Consider the following 18,627-nt stretch of genomic DNA (forward strand, 5'->3'; position numbering starts at 1 on the left):
TCCGTTTCATTGGCTACTCAGGTTCCATATGTACTCTTCTACACATAGTTGAACTTTCATACGACAATGAAGCAACATTTTTATTTCCACCTAATAAGATGAAGTTATCCTTCTTGCAAGCGAAGAAGTACTTAACCTCTTCCCCAAAATGAGGAACTACACAGTCCCAACAGTAATTGTATCCATTGCTGTCTGTACGTATTACTCCTGTCACAGAATATCTCTTACCTAAAGACTAAATGGTAAAGTTGACTTTTGACAACTTGTATTTAAAATAAAAATGGAAAGGAAAGATAAGAAAAAATGGTTAGCATATACAAATAAACACATACAGACAATAATCAAAGAGAAAACAGGTGAAGCTACTATAATCATCTATCTTCCTTTAACAATTCATTCAAAAGCCAAGAGGTCTGCATTGTTCCCTGATATGTACTCAGAGCTTGGTTTCTTGTTTTGTGCTCCAAAGACCCGAGTTTCATTCCTTCCTCCACTACTTTCTGGCTGTGCAATCTCAGGCAAGTACCTTAATTTATGTGAGAGGCTACAGTTTCTTTATCTATCAAATGTGACTAATAGTATCTGCCCTAATTGCTCTATAGGATTGTTGCAAAGACAGACTTAAGATCATGTTTGTAAAAGGTGTAAAGCCCTACAGATGTTAAATATTTTTTGCTTTCATCTAGTATACATTTGATCAAGTGTTGAGTAATTGAAGAAAAACAATAGCTCAAACCAGTTGGCATTATAATAAATTAGAACTGAGAAATGAATAGCCTAGAAAAATAAAAATAGAATGTATACAAATCTTGTATTTTTTGTATTGTGTAATATTCTTCTTTGTCAAAAAACAGAAGCAAATTTAGCAAAACAGAACATAATCTGATTTGTCATCTAAACATGATTCACAGAAAACAGATCTGAAGGTAAGAGATAAACATACAACCAAAGACACACAAACAAGCAAGTCATAGTCTGGTCATTGCAGCATGACAAAGATCTCAGAGGTGTCCTGAGCATCCTCACATATCTCAAACCCTTGTGCACAGGGTTAGGGGCTGGGAGAGGCTGGTTCTGACTAATCTCAGCTGAGCCATACTACAAGCCATTTTGGTTTGAACTTCTTAGGAAGAGCTACACTTAAGAGATATTTTGGCTTGTATGAGGACTGTGGTTTCTGTCTGTACTGATATGCCATAAATCTGCATATCTTACTGATTGTTTGATAAATTACACAAAAGAGGAAATATTGTTGGCATGAAAATGAAAAAAGCGTGCAGTCAAAGCTGACATGAAATGACCTTGGGAAAGGATATCAGTCCTTATGTACAATGTCTCACTCAGACCATTCACTCAACATACACTCATTCTCTCTATTATATTTTAAGCAATTATTCATCCTAAAGAAGATAAAATAAACTAATCTAATCATAGAGTAAGGTATTTTTGCAAGTAATTGAACCTGAAAAATCCATCCCTTCATCTGTTCCTTCACTCAGTCAATAGTTATGGATCATCTCCTAAATAGAGATGGGGAAATGGAGGGAGGGAATATAAACTCTCCTTGCAAAAAAAAATGTTATGAAGGAAAAAAGAGAGACAGAGAAGTAGCTTGAAGGGGAAGTATGATCCTAGAAAATTTCTTTTAGGATTAAAGAGGACAATGATAAGAAGGGGAAGAAAGAGAAAAAAATTTCATTGAAAAGATATTGATTAATGTAGCAAAAATAGAAAATTACTAATAGATGGAGTAAAGTACCAGAGCAAATGAAATAGCAATAATAAAATCTTCTAAAAGACTTCTGATTCCAGGTACAGACAAGCAACTTGCTTCTTATCATCATGCGATGACCCTGAGGAGCAAATGTGAATCTGAGGAGCACAAATATTTCTGATCTCAGGTGAATTTGAATGAGAAGTCCTGGACAGTGGGAGACAATAGAGGGAGGAAGGAGGTCCAGAGGATTCACATTAAGGTGGGAAAGTGAGGGTGACTCAACAGGAGTTGCAGTCATTTGGGTCTCTCTAGTTTGGCTGTGACATACTTTAAACCAGCAGGGACCTTTCCACAGCAACCCTTGGGGATTACAGGATCCTACAAGCAAGTAGCTCAATCATCGCACTTCCCTGTGGGACTGTGAGGCTTGAGTGAGAGCCCACTTTGAGGGCTCAAGGGTGATTTTATGTCACCTCTCCTTCCTTAAAAAATGAACCAGATCTGGACAGCAGTCAACATGTTAAAATCAGATTTTGCTCAAGAGCTATTGCAATAGGGGGAGAGAGACGTGGTATAGAACTAGGCTTGATTCTGAATACAGCATGGACAAGGGGCGATTTATAGCCAAAGAGCAGTGTGGCTGCCAGTGGATAGAAAATTATTAAAAGGAAGCATTAAGGTTGAGGGAGATTCTGGTTAAATTGACTTGACAGGATTCTTGCTGAAGGCGGACCAAGGCCTTCAGATATCGAGGGTAAGGTGTTCTGCTAACCTGACTTTTAGAAGATTCTTGCTACAACTGGAAAAGGCAGGCCCAAAAAGAATGGACACCAAGGTTGAGGCCTAGAGGGCTTAGTGGGGTCTGACTAGAGTTGGTTAAAGAGGGCCCTTTATCATCTTTCACGGCCAGTAGACAGAACATTTGCCTTGATTCTCAAGAATTACAATATGGCTCCCTTGCACCAGGCTGCAACAGCATTGTTCCAGTCTGCCCAATTTTAGCCAACACTGACAATCAATTTTACCAGCAATGGTGGTGGTGGCAGCAGACTAGCAATGAGAGACAAATTTTGACCTCAGACAGCATCTTGTTGGAGCAGCTGGGTGAGGAGGGAGATGGTTCTCTCAGCTCCTTCATCTCCATGAATCCCCTCCCAGTGAGATAGTAATATCCATGAATGTCTTAATGACCACTGCAGAGGAGTTCCTTTAGGGGAAATCATAAAATGGAAATAAGAATTCTGTCCTTTAAGAAAAAAAAGTGAAGAGGAATCTTAGATAATTAAATGAAATGTTTGCAAAGTGCTCCACTAATGAAAGCTATACAACAACATTTGGGCCTTTGAATTCAGGCAGAAAAAGCAAGGTAGAGCAAATATTGTACCCATGGGATACCCAAACGATACTGCATCTAGTATTAAGGTGAGGAGTGAATTTACCAGGCAAGCAGAAGAATGATAAGAGCACTGACACTAGGAGAATAAATCTAAACTGTGCCCATGTGTTTTTACAGTCATAGGAATCCTGGAATGCCACACATTACACAAGCAAAGGCAAGGAGAAGGGGTCTACCACTTGCAGCACACTTTCCACATTCTAACTTTTATGATCTTTACTTTACCAGTAAGTAACTTCCTCAAGGTCACAGAGCTGGTGAGCTGTGGAAACAAAATTTGAACGAAAGTCAATCTGGTTACAAATTCCATATAGTAGTTTCATTTTTCCCTCCTGCATCCCCTGGACCATGTCATCACATATCAAGTGTGATTTCATTTCTTAATTAATCTCCTTCCAGTTGGAGATTTCCATGGTAAAATCTAAAAGGATACCATGTGAAGTAAAGACCTGGTGAGGACTATAGGGTAAGAACACGTGACATCAGACCTTTGGTGCCATGGGAAGTCTTCTTCCCTAGTCTCATGGGAATGTGGGAGATAATTGTGCCAATTCTTATTCCTTGTGATATTTGCTGTCACTTAGGAGTGAGAACTTCTAGAATGTGTGAATGTGTTCAGGCCTGGGGACACTGGAGCATAATGAATGAAGACTACCAGAACTCTAGGGTCAGATTGATGAGGGTTCAGCAGACTTTTCCACATCTCACCTGTGCTGTGATCTTGGGTTACTTACTTAACCTTTTTGAGCAACAACTTCCTACTATTTTTTAAACGGGATCAAATTCCATTTTCTACCAGCTGAGTCTTGTAAGGATTAAATGCACAAAGTATACAAAGTCTCAGAGAGTGCACCCAGCACACAGTAGGTATTCACTGTCAATTATCATGTGAAAATGATTGACTAAGGAGTAAATAAAATATGATGAGATGGTATGGGGTGGAGCTTCCTCAACATGACACATCAAATGATGAATGCTTCTGATCAAAGACCATTGGCAAGATTTGTTTAAAACAATTAGAAACTCAACCTCAAAATGAGTTGAAAATTTGAACCAGAACCAAATTAAGTTGGACTTCTGAGCATTAAAGAACATTCTATAGTTGATATTAAGATGGAACATATGGTATAGGAAGGAATGTAGCATGAGGGCTTCCACACTGTCAGCAGTGAAGAACACCAAGAATAAGAATGGACTGGAGATTATTTAACTATTTAAGGAAAAAGTCAGCAGTCAGCACATGCCCTCACACATTAGAGCTCTCTAGCATGAGCAATTATCCCAAAGACTGTGGCAGCGGGGGAGTGAGGGACCAGAGGTTAGAGTGGAGGACTAAGTACACCAATTTCCACTCCGCCTCAATCAGAGTAAAACTGCTTTAATTTCATCTATGTGGAGGATACATACAAAGGATTTTGCTTGGGCAAAGTGTATAGCAATTAAAAAAATTAGTTGCCAAGCACTATACTGAATAACCCCTAGATTTATTGTTGTATGAGTCTTTATTAAACCACGATCATGGTTTCCTGAGTTCACCGGGGGTCCCCTTTCCTATCACTGTGGCTACTGAGTGAGACTGGAAATCCCTGGCTGGAAGCACCAGAAGAACTGAGGTGACAGTCACTCCACTCAGTGTGCATACTCCCTCACCTTGGCTGGGAAAAATGGCTTGTGTGCCACCTGTCCTAGAAAATACCTCCTTTCCTGACGTCCCTTGCCTTTGCAGGCATCGGAAGTGCTCTGTAAAAAAAAAAGATTTGATTTCTCCTCAGAAATTCATTCACTTCCCCTTTTCTGCTTGCACTCATGTAATACTCCATTGAGATGAGGAAGTTGTGGTTAAACACTAAATTAACAGGGAGCAAAATAAATTCTTACCCATCATACATTGGAAGTCCACACGAGTCCATTACCTTCTACTTACTGTGTACAAGATAATGTTGGGGTCACCAGTTTGAGGGCAGAAGTTTGTAAAGCCCGTGGAATTCTGTGAAATCAAATGGGCTTGGAAGGAAAGAGGAGGAAGAGGAAGAATACAGCATGAACGCTCCCTCTACTGTGCCTGTCGAGTTCATGATCTCAGAAAAGGAGGTTGGATTGCTGAGAAGGGAAGAGAAACCCTCAGGTTTTTCCCAAAACGTGGAAAGCAAACCACTGTAGGCACAGATGATTGTATGTAGTACAGGGATAATATTGAATGTGAAATCAAAATACTAATCATGTTTCCATGGATATCATTGCTTAGAATGAGGTTATTTTTGAAGCAATTGACTTTAAAAAAAAAAATTTAAAAAGGGTATGGATATGTAGATCTGACAAACCTCCAAGAGGAAGAATGAAGGTTAATGCAGATCAGGAACCACAGAGCCAGGCTAAGTCTACTGTCTCCCCTTGCCTGAGTCTTCCAGGGGAACTAATGTCTGTCTTCTGTGCAATTGTAGCACTTTGTACAAATCTCTTATAGCACAAATTCAAGGTACCATGGAAAATGTACTGACCCATTTCTCCTCTCTCCACCTTAAGTGACTGGAATACTGAAGATATTAAGCAAATATCTGTTGAATAGATAAATGCATATGTGAATGGATAATTAAATGCAATCTATCCCTGTGGATCAAGTATGTTCAAGCATCTATGGGGAAAATGTTGTTAAAAGTAGTAACAGTAGAAAATCTGACAACCCTGCTGCACATGAGCTGGGCCATTCCCTTGTATTCCTTCACACTGAAGACCTTGGTTCTTTGATGTACCCCAGATACATCTACCCTGATGATGTCCAGCTATCTCAGAAGGACATCAATTCAATGTCATCCAGGCCATCTATGGTGAGCACAAAGAAAAGCACCTTGCACAAGCGATTATTGGTTTACATATGTGTTTCAAACAAACAGCTATTAGCTGTGTTTTCCAAGACAGAGCCTTCATTCAAAGTGTTTTTGTGTTAACATAATATGCCAGCTTAACCTTACTTTAGAACCTTTATTCGTTTCTTGAGGACCTTCCAAAAATCCCATCCAGCTGCAAGAACCACTAGTACCACAAACCTGTGATAGCAAGTTAACATTTGATGCTGTAACCAAAATTCGTGGGGAATTTTCCTTCTTTACAGACAGGTATTAAGGGACTTCCCTGGTGGCACAGTGGTTAAGAATCTGCCTGCCAATCCAGGGGACACGGGTTCGAGCCATGATCCTGGAAGATCCCACATGCCGTGGAGCAACTAAGCCTGTGTACCACAACTACTGAGCCTGCGCTCTAAAGCCCGCGAGCCACAACTACTGAAGCCTGCGTGCCTAGTGCCTGTGCTCCGCAACAAGAGAAGCCCCTTCTCGCCACAACTAGAGAAAGCCCAAGCACAGCAATGAAGACCCAACACAGTCAAAAATAAATAAATTAAATTAATAACATTTAAAAATAAAAAGTTATTTAAAAAAATCACCATTAACACTGACATATTTTTAGGTTGTTCTGACATTTCATTAAATGTTTTATATGTCACTCTAGTAATATATTTTTGACTTTTAATTTTCATAATAGTTCATTTGCATTAAATGATTTATTCTTCAAAAAATTTTTATCACAGGTAAGGTATTCAATCTTCAAAAAATTAATGAAGTAAATGATATTATAAGGACTTCACTCAACTACTACCACACATACAAATATGTAGAGTTAGGCAGACAGGATTTGCCTTGTTAAAGCCCACAGGCTTATTAGTAATGGAGTGAGAAATGATTTTGCAATTCCTTTCACTACTTCCCTCTCTAGGATGATAAACATGTTAGTGAGTTAGAGAAAATAGGTTGTTCTGAATAACTCTACTTAAATCAGATCTCTACAATGTGCTGAGGGCAATGTAGCCTGGAGCCCAGACAGGAAGGACACCATTTATGTATCTCCCCTTCCAACCTGGAAAAGATGACTATCCCAAAGCCTGTGATCCTGACAGGCCTCTGTCCCCAGAGAAGGGAAGAAGCCATTGCAAGGAGAATCCCCCTGAGTTCATGAGGACACCCCCTCAGGCAGATATGGGCAGTCACATATCATGCTTTCCTCCAGAAAGGAACAGAAATCCTGGAACTCCTTCTGAAGTGTGTGGACTCAAAAAGGCTGAGGTTCCCCCTCACACCTGTGGATCTGGCCTCCTCTTCCCACCAAACTGATACCTTGAAGGACTGAGAAGCAAATTATGCTTTCTCATAGTTATGGTCCTCCAAAAGATGAAAATTACTAGGAATTTGAAGGGAGTCAGCAAGTCTCCCTGATACTATAAAATGTTTGATGATTTTTACTATTGTGTGTCAGTACCTACACAAGAAAGAAATGCAAGATAATGACAGATATTGCTATAATACATTTTCATTTGTACTGGTAAATACAGATATGCATGGATCAATCCTGGAAGATGTTAAATTTTTCTTCCCTCCTTCCTTTTTTTCTCCCTCCCTCCTTATCTCCCTTCCTTTCTTCTTTCCTTTCTTCCTTCATCTTCTGTTTTAATAGCAAGCTCTTAATTTGTCATGAAAATCCTCTCTAAAAAATTGTGTGAAGGAAAAGTTCCATTTGGCAGGAAGAGTTCAGGTACAGTTGGAATACGGCAATGAAAGGGATGCCTCAGAACATTCCCTGTGACCTTGACATTTACCCTTGAGGGAACTGAAACCTGGACATGGTCACAGATTTGCATGAGGTCCTTAGCCACTCGGAGGAAGATTGAAGCAGGTACTGACACAAGGATTTGGGAGCACATAGTTGGGCTGGAGGTGATCCCTGAGGCATAGTCAAAGAGTAAGGAATTGAGACAGATAAGGGAGCAGAGACAACAGGATTGTGCCCATGAGTGGGTTACCACTGTGATCAGCAGGGGTCCAGTCCCACTTCAGACCCTTCGAAGTACTCACAGGGCATACTTCAGAACTGTCCTACCAAAGGGCAAGGGACCTGAGGTGTTTTCACCAACATTTTCCCTCTCTGTTAGAGAATGTTCCTGAAAGTGTCAACTAGTCAGCACCTTGGCTGGTGCTGCACTGGCCCAGCCTGCTCCTGGGGCTGGGGAAAGCTCAAGGCTGAGAGGGATTTATGGGGACCATTTGCTGAAGCTGCCTATAACTCTGGTGGTGGGTCCAGGGATTGGGACATCAACGCTGTCTGCTACAGAGACCGACAAGGATGGCTCTTTCCCTGCATCAGTCTTTGTAGAATACTTTATTATTGCCTGAGGCTGGCTTGCTATGATGCTTCCATTTGGTTTCTGTAGTTTTGGAAACACTTCTGTCAGCTCACGTGGAAGTCTCTGCTGTGCTGTTACTCCAGTATCTATGATTGTGAAAAGAACACAACAAAACTCCCAGCTGAAAGATCATAAAAAAGAAGAGCTTATTCTGAGCAGCCTTTGTCTCTTACTAGCCTTGAACACCACCTTTAGCCCCCTGAAATCAACCTGACCTCAATTTCTCATCCACTTCTGCGTAGGACTTTTGTGAGACAAGATATAATGTAGGTAAATGGCCTATATATATAGTGACAGAGAGAGAGGAAAAGAGTGCGAGAGAGTGATACCAACTCAGGACACATTTACAAGAAGTAGAACATATATCTAGATGGTATGCTTGGCCTGGGTCAGTGGGTCAGTATATCTATATGTATGTATTAATACCTCTATTTCTGTATCTATCTATCTACCAACCCAGGCCAAGTTTCCATGTCTATATATACCTATATCTATATCAACTCAGGCCACGTTTACAAGTGGAACATACATATATGGAAATTTGGCCTGGGTCAATACACACATCTATATATCTATATACAGATTTCTGTATATAGATATGATGCCACATTTACAAGAAATAGAACACAAATACTTGTTCTTTGGTATTCTGAGAGAGTCCATAAATATACATCACCACTTTAAGGGAGGTATAGAGTGACTCCCCCACCCACTGTCCACATGGATAGATGAGCTACAGTGAATTGATGGACAAAATGCTTGGATTCTGCCATATCGAATCATATTCCAATAACCAGCACTGGCTTTGTTTTCATTATGCTAAACATTCAGCTCTTTAACAATATTCAGGAGTTTGGCTTTTATATGCACAAAATATAGAGACATTTGACCCTATCACCAAAGTAACATGAATAATTTAAAATAGTTTAAATAAGTAAAGAATTTTGAAAAAGATCGATTTAAAGTGTATATCATGAAAATAAGGATTTATATATATATGAAGTTTCAAACTGCCTTTTTCTGAGGTGGTAATGTGTATTTGTGCAGAGATACTCTGCCTTCATGATGTAAGATAAATTAATATTCTGGGGTAACTAAATGAACAAATGCAGAATCCTTTGCCAGGGCCCAGCCTAGCCAAGAGCTCGGAGGTGTCTTCCAGTCAGATGTAGAAGTGTGCATTGTCCTCCCACCCCTGCAGGACCACTCGTGCCCACCCATACTCCCTGTGCAGCTGGAGAAGTGAGCCAGTCACACTAGAGAGAAATGTCCGACTCAGGTGCACCTCACTTTGGAACAAAACACTCCGTCCCCTTCTTATTATTTTAAAATAAATTTATTTATTTATTTGTGGCTGCATTGGGTCTTTGTTGTGCGCGGGCTTTCTCTAGATGCGGCCAGCTGGGGTTACTCTACGGTATGTGGGCTTCTCATTCCGGTGGCTTTTCTTGTTGCGGAGGACGGGCTCTAGGCATGCAGCCTTCAGTAGTTGTGGCTCGCGGGCTCTAGAGCGCAGGCTCAGGGGTTGAGGCACACAGGCTTAGTTGCTCCGTGACATGTGGGATTTTCCCGGACCACGGCTCGAACCCATGTCCCCTGCATTGGCAGGCGGATTCTTAATCACTGCGCCACCAGAGAAGTCCCCCCATCCACTTCTCATGAAGTGAACATCTGGAGGAAACCCTGCCTGGTGTCTTCCAGAGTCCCAGGCAAATCATTTCATAGCCATTTTTTTGTTTGACAGGCAATAAATACTGGGTTGCTGAGGTGGGTGAGATACTGTCCAGATACCCCAGGGATATCTACAGCTCCTTTGGCTTCCCTGGAAGGGTAAGGAACATCGACACTGCCATTCATGAGGAGGAAACTGCAAAGATGTACTTCTTTGTCCCCAGTGAGTATTGGAGGTAAAGACAGACACTTGGAGCTCTTAGGGCATCAGATCCCTCCTTAGTGGAAGGAGAGTTGCCTTTTAAAATTATTCTCAAATTGTGCTGAAACTCCATCCTCCTTCTGTGAATGGATGAAGCCAGGCCGAGTGTCATTTAGTCCCCTGCCTGTTTTCATCACACCACGCCTGTCCTTGGAAGGCAAGGGACTTGTAGGATTGAGTTCAAAAAGGAGATTTTTTAAAAGGATGGAGGCTGAGATAAAATTTGAATCAGATTTTTAGAGCTGATGCCTCTTTAGGGATGGTCTAGTCTGTCTGAGTCTCCCATAACCCTATTGAAACAAGACCCTTTCCAGTTAAAAGTTCCTATTAATTTATACCAATGATGCACCCACCCACAATTGTTTTAAGCAGCCATTGGATTTCAGCAAAGTGGAGGTAAAGATAGCATCTATCTCCCAGATTTGTTTTGAAGATTAAATGAATCAGTACACTCAAAGCACTTAGAACAGTGACTGACACATGAAAAGTTCTTTGTGAATGCTAAGTGTTATTTTTTGTTATTATATTTATCACATATTCCAATATATATATTTTTTAACCAGGTATGATGAAAACACACAGTCCATGGATGCAGGTTATCCCAAAGAGATAATTCATGACTTCTCTGGAATTGGCAAAAAAGTTGATGCTCTTTTCCAAGATAGAGGTAAAGACTATCCAGTTTCTCCATTTTGTTACCATTGACAGAGCATATGTGCTGTTACTTAGATATGAAAGTAAATTGCATTCATGGAAACTTGTATTTTTTTTCAAGTGTTCATGTGGAAAAATCACTATTTGTCTAACATGATCATTATCTTTCATTTTATTTCCAGGATTTTTCTATTTCTTTCATGGAAAAGGGCAGTACAAATCTGATCCTAAAACTAAGCAAATTTTGGCCTCCTGAATACTAACAGCAGGTCCAAGTGCAAAAATAACTGATGGTTGACTCTCACAAAGGAGTTGGAAAAAATATTTCTACTCAGTCGAAAGAAGATGTTTTTCTGAGAAACCAAATATTTCAGTATTTTATTTGAATCTCTAGGTAATAACAAGGCACAGACATATAAGTACAACCTTATTTAACCTCAATCTGGACATATTGTATGTTAACTATGTCGCACTGCTTCATAAACTTACACAATTTAGCTTTAAGTGAGTGCTGAGGATGTCAAGGTCATAGTTCATCTTAAGGTTTTCATAGAGAAAAGCTTTTTACCAATATTCTATGATATTTTCAGTAATTACATTTCTCATAGTAACCACATTCTCAAACATTTTGTCTCTAGGTTAGGCATATTCACAATGCAAGTGTGTGGGAAAATATTTAGGATGTATAGAATTTCAAGTACTCACCCTTCTCATGGAATATGCAGAACATAAGGGAAGGAAGACTAGTTATTGATCCTCCTCACTTATTTTAACTTCAAATTAAGCCATAAGTCAAATAAAGGAAGGAATTTATTGAGCATTGGTTAGGGGTTCTGGAGGGAGCACTGGATTAGGTAGTTTTATGTGTTCCCTCAGCTCCATTTTGGGGAGTTATATCCAATTTCTTAGTGAGAAAAGTCAGAGATTGATGCCAGCACAACTCTGCACCCTCACTTTTACTGCATAACTATGAGTAAACTGCTTAGATTTCTCAGCTATTCTCCTAGCTATCTTCATAAAGTTAGCTCTTATCCCTGAATATTATTGTTGGGTCTTGTCCCCCTACTGCATAACTATGAGTAAACTGCTTAGATTTCTCAGCTATTCTCCTAGCTATCTTCATAAAGTTAGCTCTTATCCCTGAATATTATTGTTGATTGTTGGGTCTTGTCCCCCTTTCCTTACAGGACACTCTGAGTGTACTTCAGGTTACATTTTGCAGGTGTAAATTTGCAGAAGTTAACTACTGCTGCTGAAAAAATATCAGTACTACACAGACTGTCTTTTTTGCTCATCCAGTCAGATTATTTACCATAGGTTTCCTGTGGTGCTCTGTGATTAACAGTGCCTCAATTTTATAGCAAATTATTTGTATAATGTTTATTTTCAAATATTTTTTTCTGTTTACCAACATAATAAATACATGCTCAGAAATTTTGAGCAAGTTGCCAATCCCACTGTGGCTCCTTCCTCTGAACCAATGCCAAGAAGTACAGGGGACTTCTAGTACAGGAAATACTAGAACCAGACACAAACAGTGAGAAAACTGTGAGTGAGCAGATAGACCCAACCAGCATGGGGGAGGAAATATCCTACAGGGGAGAGGCCCAGATGCTTCCAACTGGGGACAGGCTTTGGGAAGCACACCCTACTTGTGTCCTTTCTTCTCACATGTTGCTATAGGTCCCGTGTCTGTATGGCAGGCCTGGAAGGCAGCAGGACAAGCAAGTGACAAGGGGATAACATCAGGGCAGTGACCCAATTTCATTCACAGACAAATCTCAAGTCCCCACTGTGATCTACAAGGTCCTACATGCCCTTCCCCCATTACACGCACACCTTCACCTCATTCTCTAATATTCTCCCCCTTGTTTACTCCATTCCAGCTGCATGGACTTCCTTGCTATTTTTTAACATGTGAGGTATATCCATACCTCGGTGCCTTTTCACTGGAATTCTCTTCCCTCAGGTATCTTCATGGCTGACTCCCTCACTTATTTCCCAGCTCTGTTGAAATGTAACCTTCTCAGTGAGGCCTTTGCTGGTTTACTCTTTTTAATATTACAACCTACACCTCCCCTCCACACAAACATACACATATTCCCAATTGTCCTATAAAGCTCTACAATTTTATTTTCCATAGCTCTTATCACCTTCTAGCATTCTATATAACTTAATCACTTATTATATCTACTTATTATATCTACTTAATCACTTATTATATCTTATTATATATTTATTGCCTGTTTTTCCTGCTATAATGGAAGTTCCATAAGAGGAAGGGCCATTGTTATGTTAACAAAAAATGTTTTGTTTGATTTGGCTTCGGCATGTTTGTTTGTTTCACTGATATAATTCAAGAACTAAGTAGGTGCTCAATAAAACTTTTTTTTCTTTTTTTTTTGTGGTACGCAAGCCTCTCACTGTTGTGGCCTCTCCCGCTGCGGAGCACAGGCTCCGGAAGCGCATGCTCAGCGGCCATGGCTCACGGGCCTAGCCGCTCCACGGCATGTGGGATCTTCCCGGACCGGGGCACGAACCCGTGTCCCCTGCATCGGCAGGCGGACTCTCAATCACTGTGCCACCAGGGAAGCCCTCAATAAAACATTTTAATAAATGTGTGCAGAATTGATGCTGGATGCCAGCAAAGCTGGGAAGTCAATAACAAAGTATATAGTCAGCTTGACCAACTCCTGAAGGACTCTTCTCTCTGTCCTTCCCAGCCAAGATACTAGAGAATTACAGACATGGCAGCAACCCCCAGAATGCTTAGAAGCTGAAAGAGAATTTCTGTGTGGTCCCTCATGGGAGGATCCACTGATGAGAGTGAGAGGTGAGAGTAACTTGGTGCAGACTTTATCACCAAACACCGTGTCCTGAGATGCTTCAATTCCGTCCCAGTCCCCAAACTGGCAAAGAGAACAGCCAGGATCCAGGTTTTAACTCATCTAAAGAGGCCAGGGAAACTACAGTCCCATGGAAACTTGAAATCACAGGAGAAATACGTACTTGGAATACATATATATGACATTTCATCCAGAATATGTAAAAAGGTCCTACCAACTGTTAATAAAATGACAAATAGGCCAGTTAAAAATGCACAGAGGTATTAAATTAGATTCTTCACAAAGAAAGACATATAAATGATCAATAAACACATGAAAAATGTACTTACTATCATTAGTTATCAAGAAAATAAAATTCTCATAAGGTACTACTATAAAACCACTAAAATAATTAATATTAGTAAGACTGACAACACCAAATGTTGATGAGAAACCAAAACATCTACAGCCCTCATACAATATGGAAATTGCTCACAAAGTTAATTATGTACTAAACCTATGACCTTTTCTACATAATTTCCCAAGCTCAATGAACACATAATACACAAAAACCTTGTTCAAGAATGTTCATAGCAGTTTTATTCATGATAGCCCAAGTCTGGAAACAGAGATATTCATACAATAGAATAGTACATAAAAATGAATATTACATAAAAAGGAAAGTGAATGACCTGCTACTACTGGCCTACCTCATTGCACTTTGCAGATATTGTGTTTTTTACAAATTGAAGGTTTCTTATAACCCTGCATCAAGCAAGTCTATTGCCACCATTTTCCCAACAGCATTTGCTAACTTTGTGTCACAGTGTAACATGATTCTCATAATATTTCAAACTTTTAAAGTATTATTATATGCATTATGTGATCTGTGATCTCTGATATTACCATTATAATTGTTTTGGGGCAGCACAAACCACACCCATATGAGATGGCAAGCTTAATTGATAAATGTTGTGTGTGTTCTGACTGTTCCAATGACCAGCTGTTCCCCATCTCCCTGTCTTCTTGGGCCTCTCTATTCCCTTAGACACAACAATATTGAAATTAGGCCAGTTAATAACCCTACAATGGCCTCTAAGTGTTCAAGTTGCACATCTCTCACTTCAAATAAAAAGCTAGAAATGATTCAGCTTAGTGAAGAAGACATATCAAAAGGTGACTTAGACCAAAAGCTAGGCCTTTTGTGCCAAAAGTTTAGCCAAGTTGTGAGTGCAAAGGAAAAGCTCTTGAAGGAGAGTAAAAGTGCTACTCCAGTGAACACAAAAATGATAAGAAAGCAAAACTGCTTTATTCTACTATCACCATATGGCACATGTGGGGAAACTTTAGTCACTTTCCTATTAATACTGGGAATAAGAGAAGGATGCCTACTATCAATGATATTTGTTCAACATAGTCCTGGAACTCTGGCCAAAAATTGACAAGAAAAATAATAATGGATATAGAGATTAAAAGGGAAGAGTCCAAATTACCATTATTTTCAGATAATTAGATCATTTATGTAGAAAAACCCAAAAGAATCCAAACTCTTTAGACAGAAATGTTAATATTTCCAAATATAATGTTAACATATCATAATCACTTATTTTCCTATATAATCACAATAAAAACTAGGTAAAATATAGAAAATAAAACACTAATGCTACAGTAAAATCTATGATCTATCTAGGAAATAATCTAGCAAAAATAGACCTTAACCTTAATAACTAAAATTTTAAGTTATTAGAGATATATAAGAAAAACTGAATACCATATTCATGAATGAATGACCTAAAGATGAAATACTTTGAAGATGATCTTTTCCCAAAATTAATTTATAAATGTAATGAAACTTCAATTCAATCCAAACAGTATTATTTGGAAAACAAACTAAAATTTTAAGAGCTATTAGAGATATATAAGAAAAACTGAATACCATATTCATGAATGAATGACCTAAAGATGAAATACTTTGAAGATGATCTTTTCCCAGAATTAATTTATAAATGTAATGAAACTTCAATTCAATCCAAACAGTATTATTTGGAAAACAAAAAAACTGATTGTGAAGTTTTTATGAAGGAATAAATACACACAAAGAGCTAAGAATTTTGACAAAGCGTAAAGAAAGAAAGAGTCCCACCAGACACTGACATCTCACAAAACCATTTTAAAACTAATACAGGAGCACAGATGGAAGCTAATGGAACCAAATATGAGTCAAGAAACATATCCTTGGCATGATAGAGGAGGCATCACAAGTTAGAAGGAAAAGAATGAATAGTAAATAATGTTTGGAGAAAATTGGTATACTATATGGAAAAAATAAAGGTGGATTCTTTCTCCCATTCAGTGTTCATGATAAATACTCTTCACCATGTATTGGGTTGACCAAAATGTTCATTCAGGTTTCCCGAATGTTTTGGTCAACCCAATATTTCCAGCTCTCCACCTACTGGACACGTGGAAGTATTACACTTCCTGGCTTACTTGCAGTGGGTGGGGCCACATGACTAGTTCCAGACAGTGAATTGTGAGTGGTGGTAACATGCGGCTCCTCTGGGCTGGAACATTTAATTGCCTGCACAGAACCCTTCAGATGTCTTTTTCCATCCAACATAACAACTGATCGAATTCAAAACTATGGCTCCTCCGGAAATCCGGGAAACCAGGTTACTACCATGAGAAGAGCCCCTCTGTCCAACCAGGATGGATGCATAGCATGAGCAAGAAGTAAACTTTTGTTGCTTTAAGAAACATTAAAGGATTCAGAGCTTATAATCACAGAATAATTTAACCTATCCTCTTTGGTATAAACCACATACAAAATTAAGCTTTGAATGGATTTAAGATCTCAAAGTTAAAAACTATAAAGAATAAGTGAAAAAAGCAATAGAATATTTTTGTTACCTTAAGATGGAGAAGAATATCTCCAACAACACCAAAAAAAGCATAAACTATAAGAGGTAAATCGTTAAGTTTGACTACATCAAAATTCAAAAATTATATTAAATGAGGGACATCAAAAACAAAGGCAAGGAAAAATTGAAAGATAGAGAAGATATTTGCAACATATGAAACTAAAGAGGATTAATATGTGGTCCATACAAGAAATTCCTCCAATTCAACAGAAAAAGATAAGTAATTCAATAGAAATACAAGTGAAGGAAATAAGCTAGCAATTAAGAGGAGGAGAAACTTAGGGAACCAAGAGCATCTGAAGAGATATTCAATCCAACTTTTCTTTTCTTTTATATTAACATTTTTATTGGAGTATAATTGCTTTACATTGGTGTGTTAGTTTCTGCTTTATAACAAAGTGAATCAGCTATACATATACATATATCCCTATATCTCCTCCTTCTTCATCTCCTTCCCACCCTCTCTATCCCACCCCTCTAGATGGCCACTAAGCACCAAGTTGATCTCCCTGTGCTATGTGGCTGCTTCCCGCTAGCTATCTATTTTACATTTGGTAGTGTATATATGTCCATGTCATTCTCTCACTTCATCCCAGTTTACCCTTCCCCCTCCCCATATCCTCAAGTCCATTCTCTACATCTGCATGTTTATTCCTGCCCAGGCCCTAGGTTTTTCAGAACCATTTTTATTTTTTTTTTTGGATTCCACATATATGTGGTAGCATATGGTATTTATTTTACTCTTTCTGACTTACTTCACTCTGTATGATAGACTCTAGGCACATACACCTCACTATAAATAACTCAATTTCATTTCTTTTTATGGCTGAGTAATATTCCATTGCATATATGTGCCACAGCTTCTTTATCCATTCATCTGCCCATGGACACTTAGGTTTCTTCCATGTCCTGGTTATTGTAAATAATGCTGCAATGAACATTGTGGTACATGACTCTTTTTGAATTATGACTTTCTCAAATCATTGTAGTTTTGATTTGCATTTCTCTAATTATTAGCAATGTTGAGCATCCTTTCATGTGTTTGTTGGCAATCTGTATATCTTCTTTGGAGAAATGTCTGTTTATGTCTTCCACCCATTTTTGGACTGGGTTGCCTGTTTTTTGATATTGAGCTATATGAGTTGCTTGTAAACTTTGGAGGTTAATCCTTTGTCAGTTGCTTCATTTGTAAATATTTCCTCCCATTCTGAGTATTGTCTTTTGGTCTTGTTTATGGTTTCCTTTGCTGTGCAAAAGCTTTTAAGTTTCATTAGGTCCCATTTGTTCATTTTTGTTTTTATTTCCATATCAAAGATAAGTTGACCATAGGTGCATGGGTTTATCTCTGGTCTTTCAATCCTGCTCCATTGATCTATATTTCTGTTTTTGTGCCAGTACCATACTGTCTACTGTAGCTTTGTAGTGTAGTCTGAAATCAGGGAGCCTGATTCCTCTAGCTCCGTTTTTCTTTCTCAAGATAGCTTTGGCTATTCAGGGTCTTTTGTGTTTCCATACAAATTGTGAAAAATTTTTTTCTAGTTCTGTGAAAAATGCCAGTGGTAGTTGGATAGGGATTGCATTGAATCTGTAGACTGCTTTGGGTAGTATAGTCATTTTCTCAATGTTGATTCATCCAATCCGCAAACATGGTATATCTCTCCATCTGTTTGTATCATGTTTAATTTCTTTCATCATTTTCTTATAGTTTTCTGCATAAAGGTCTTTTGTCTCCTTAGGTAGGTTTATTCCTAGGTATTTTCTTGTTTTTGTTGCAATGGTAAATGGGAGTGTTTCCTTAATTTCACTTTCAAATATTTCTTCCTTAATGTATAGGGATGCAGCAGATTTCTGTGCATTAATTTTGTATCCTGCTACTTTACCAGATTCATTGATTAGCTCTAGTAGTTTTCTGGTAGTATCTTTAGGATTCTCTATGTATAGTATCATGTCA

General features: G+C 38.8%; 2 protein-coding genes across 2 annotated transcripts in view; both read left to right on the top strand.

Annotated features, from left to right (window-relative positions):
* The first annotated feature begins 7,798 nt into the window (after positions 1 to 7,798).
* On the top strand, positions 7,799 to 11,186 carry LOC102996670 (interstitial collagenase). The gene is made up of 4 exons (XM_055078659.1): positions 7,799 to 7,835; positions 10,088 to 10,250; positions 10,840 to 10,943; positions 11,113 to 11,186. The coding sequence occupies exons 1-4, from the start codon at positions 7,799 to 7,801 to the stop codon at positions 11,184 to 11,186; spliced, it is 378 nt and encodes a 125-aa protein (XP_054934634.1).
* A 34-nt stretch (positions 11,187 to 11,220) lies between these two features.
* The window catches only part of MMP8 (matrix metallopeptidase 8), a 37,840-nt gene continuing 30,433 nt past the window's right edge, over positions 11,221 to 18,627 (top strand). The window contains exon 1 of the mRNA XM_055091669.1: positions 11,221 to 11,291. Coding sequence (XP_054947644.1) covers positions 11,221 to 11,291 — 71 coding nt within the window. The remainder of the gene's footprint in view (positions 11,292 to 18,627) is intronic.

Source organism: Physeter macrocephalus, chromosome 16 (assembly GCF_002837175.3).
Source record: "Physeter macrocephalus isolate SW-GA chromosome 16, ASM283717v5, whole genome shotgun sequence".
In the NCBI taxonomy this organism is placed as follows: Eukaryota; Metazoa; Chordata; class Mammalia; order Artiodactyla; family Physeteridae; genus Physeter; species Physeter macrocephalus.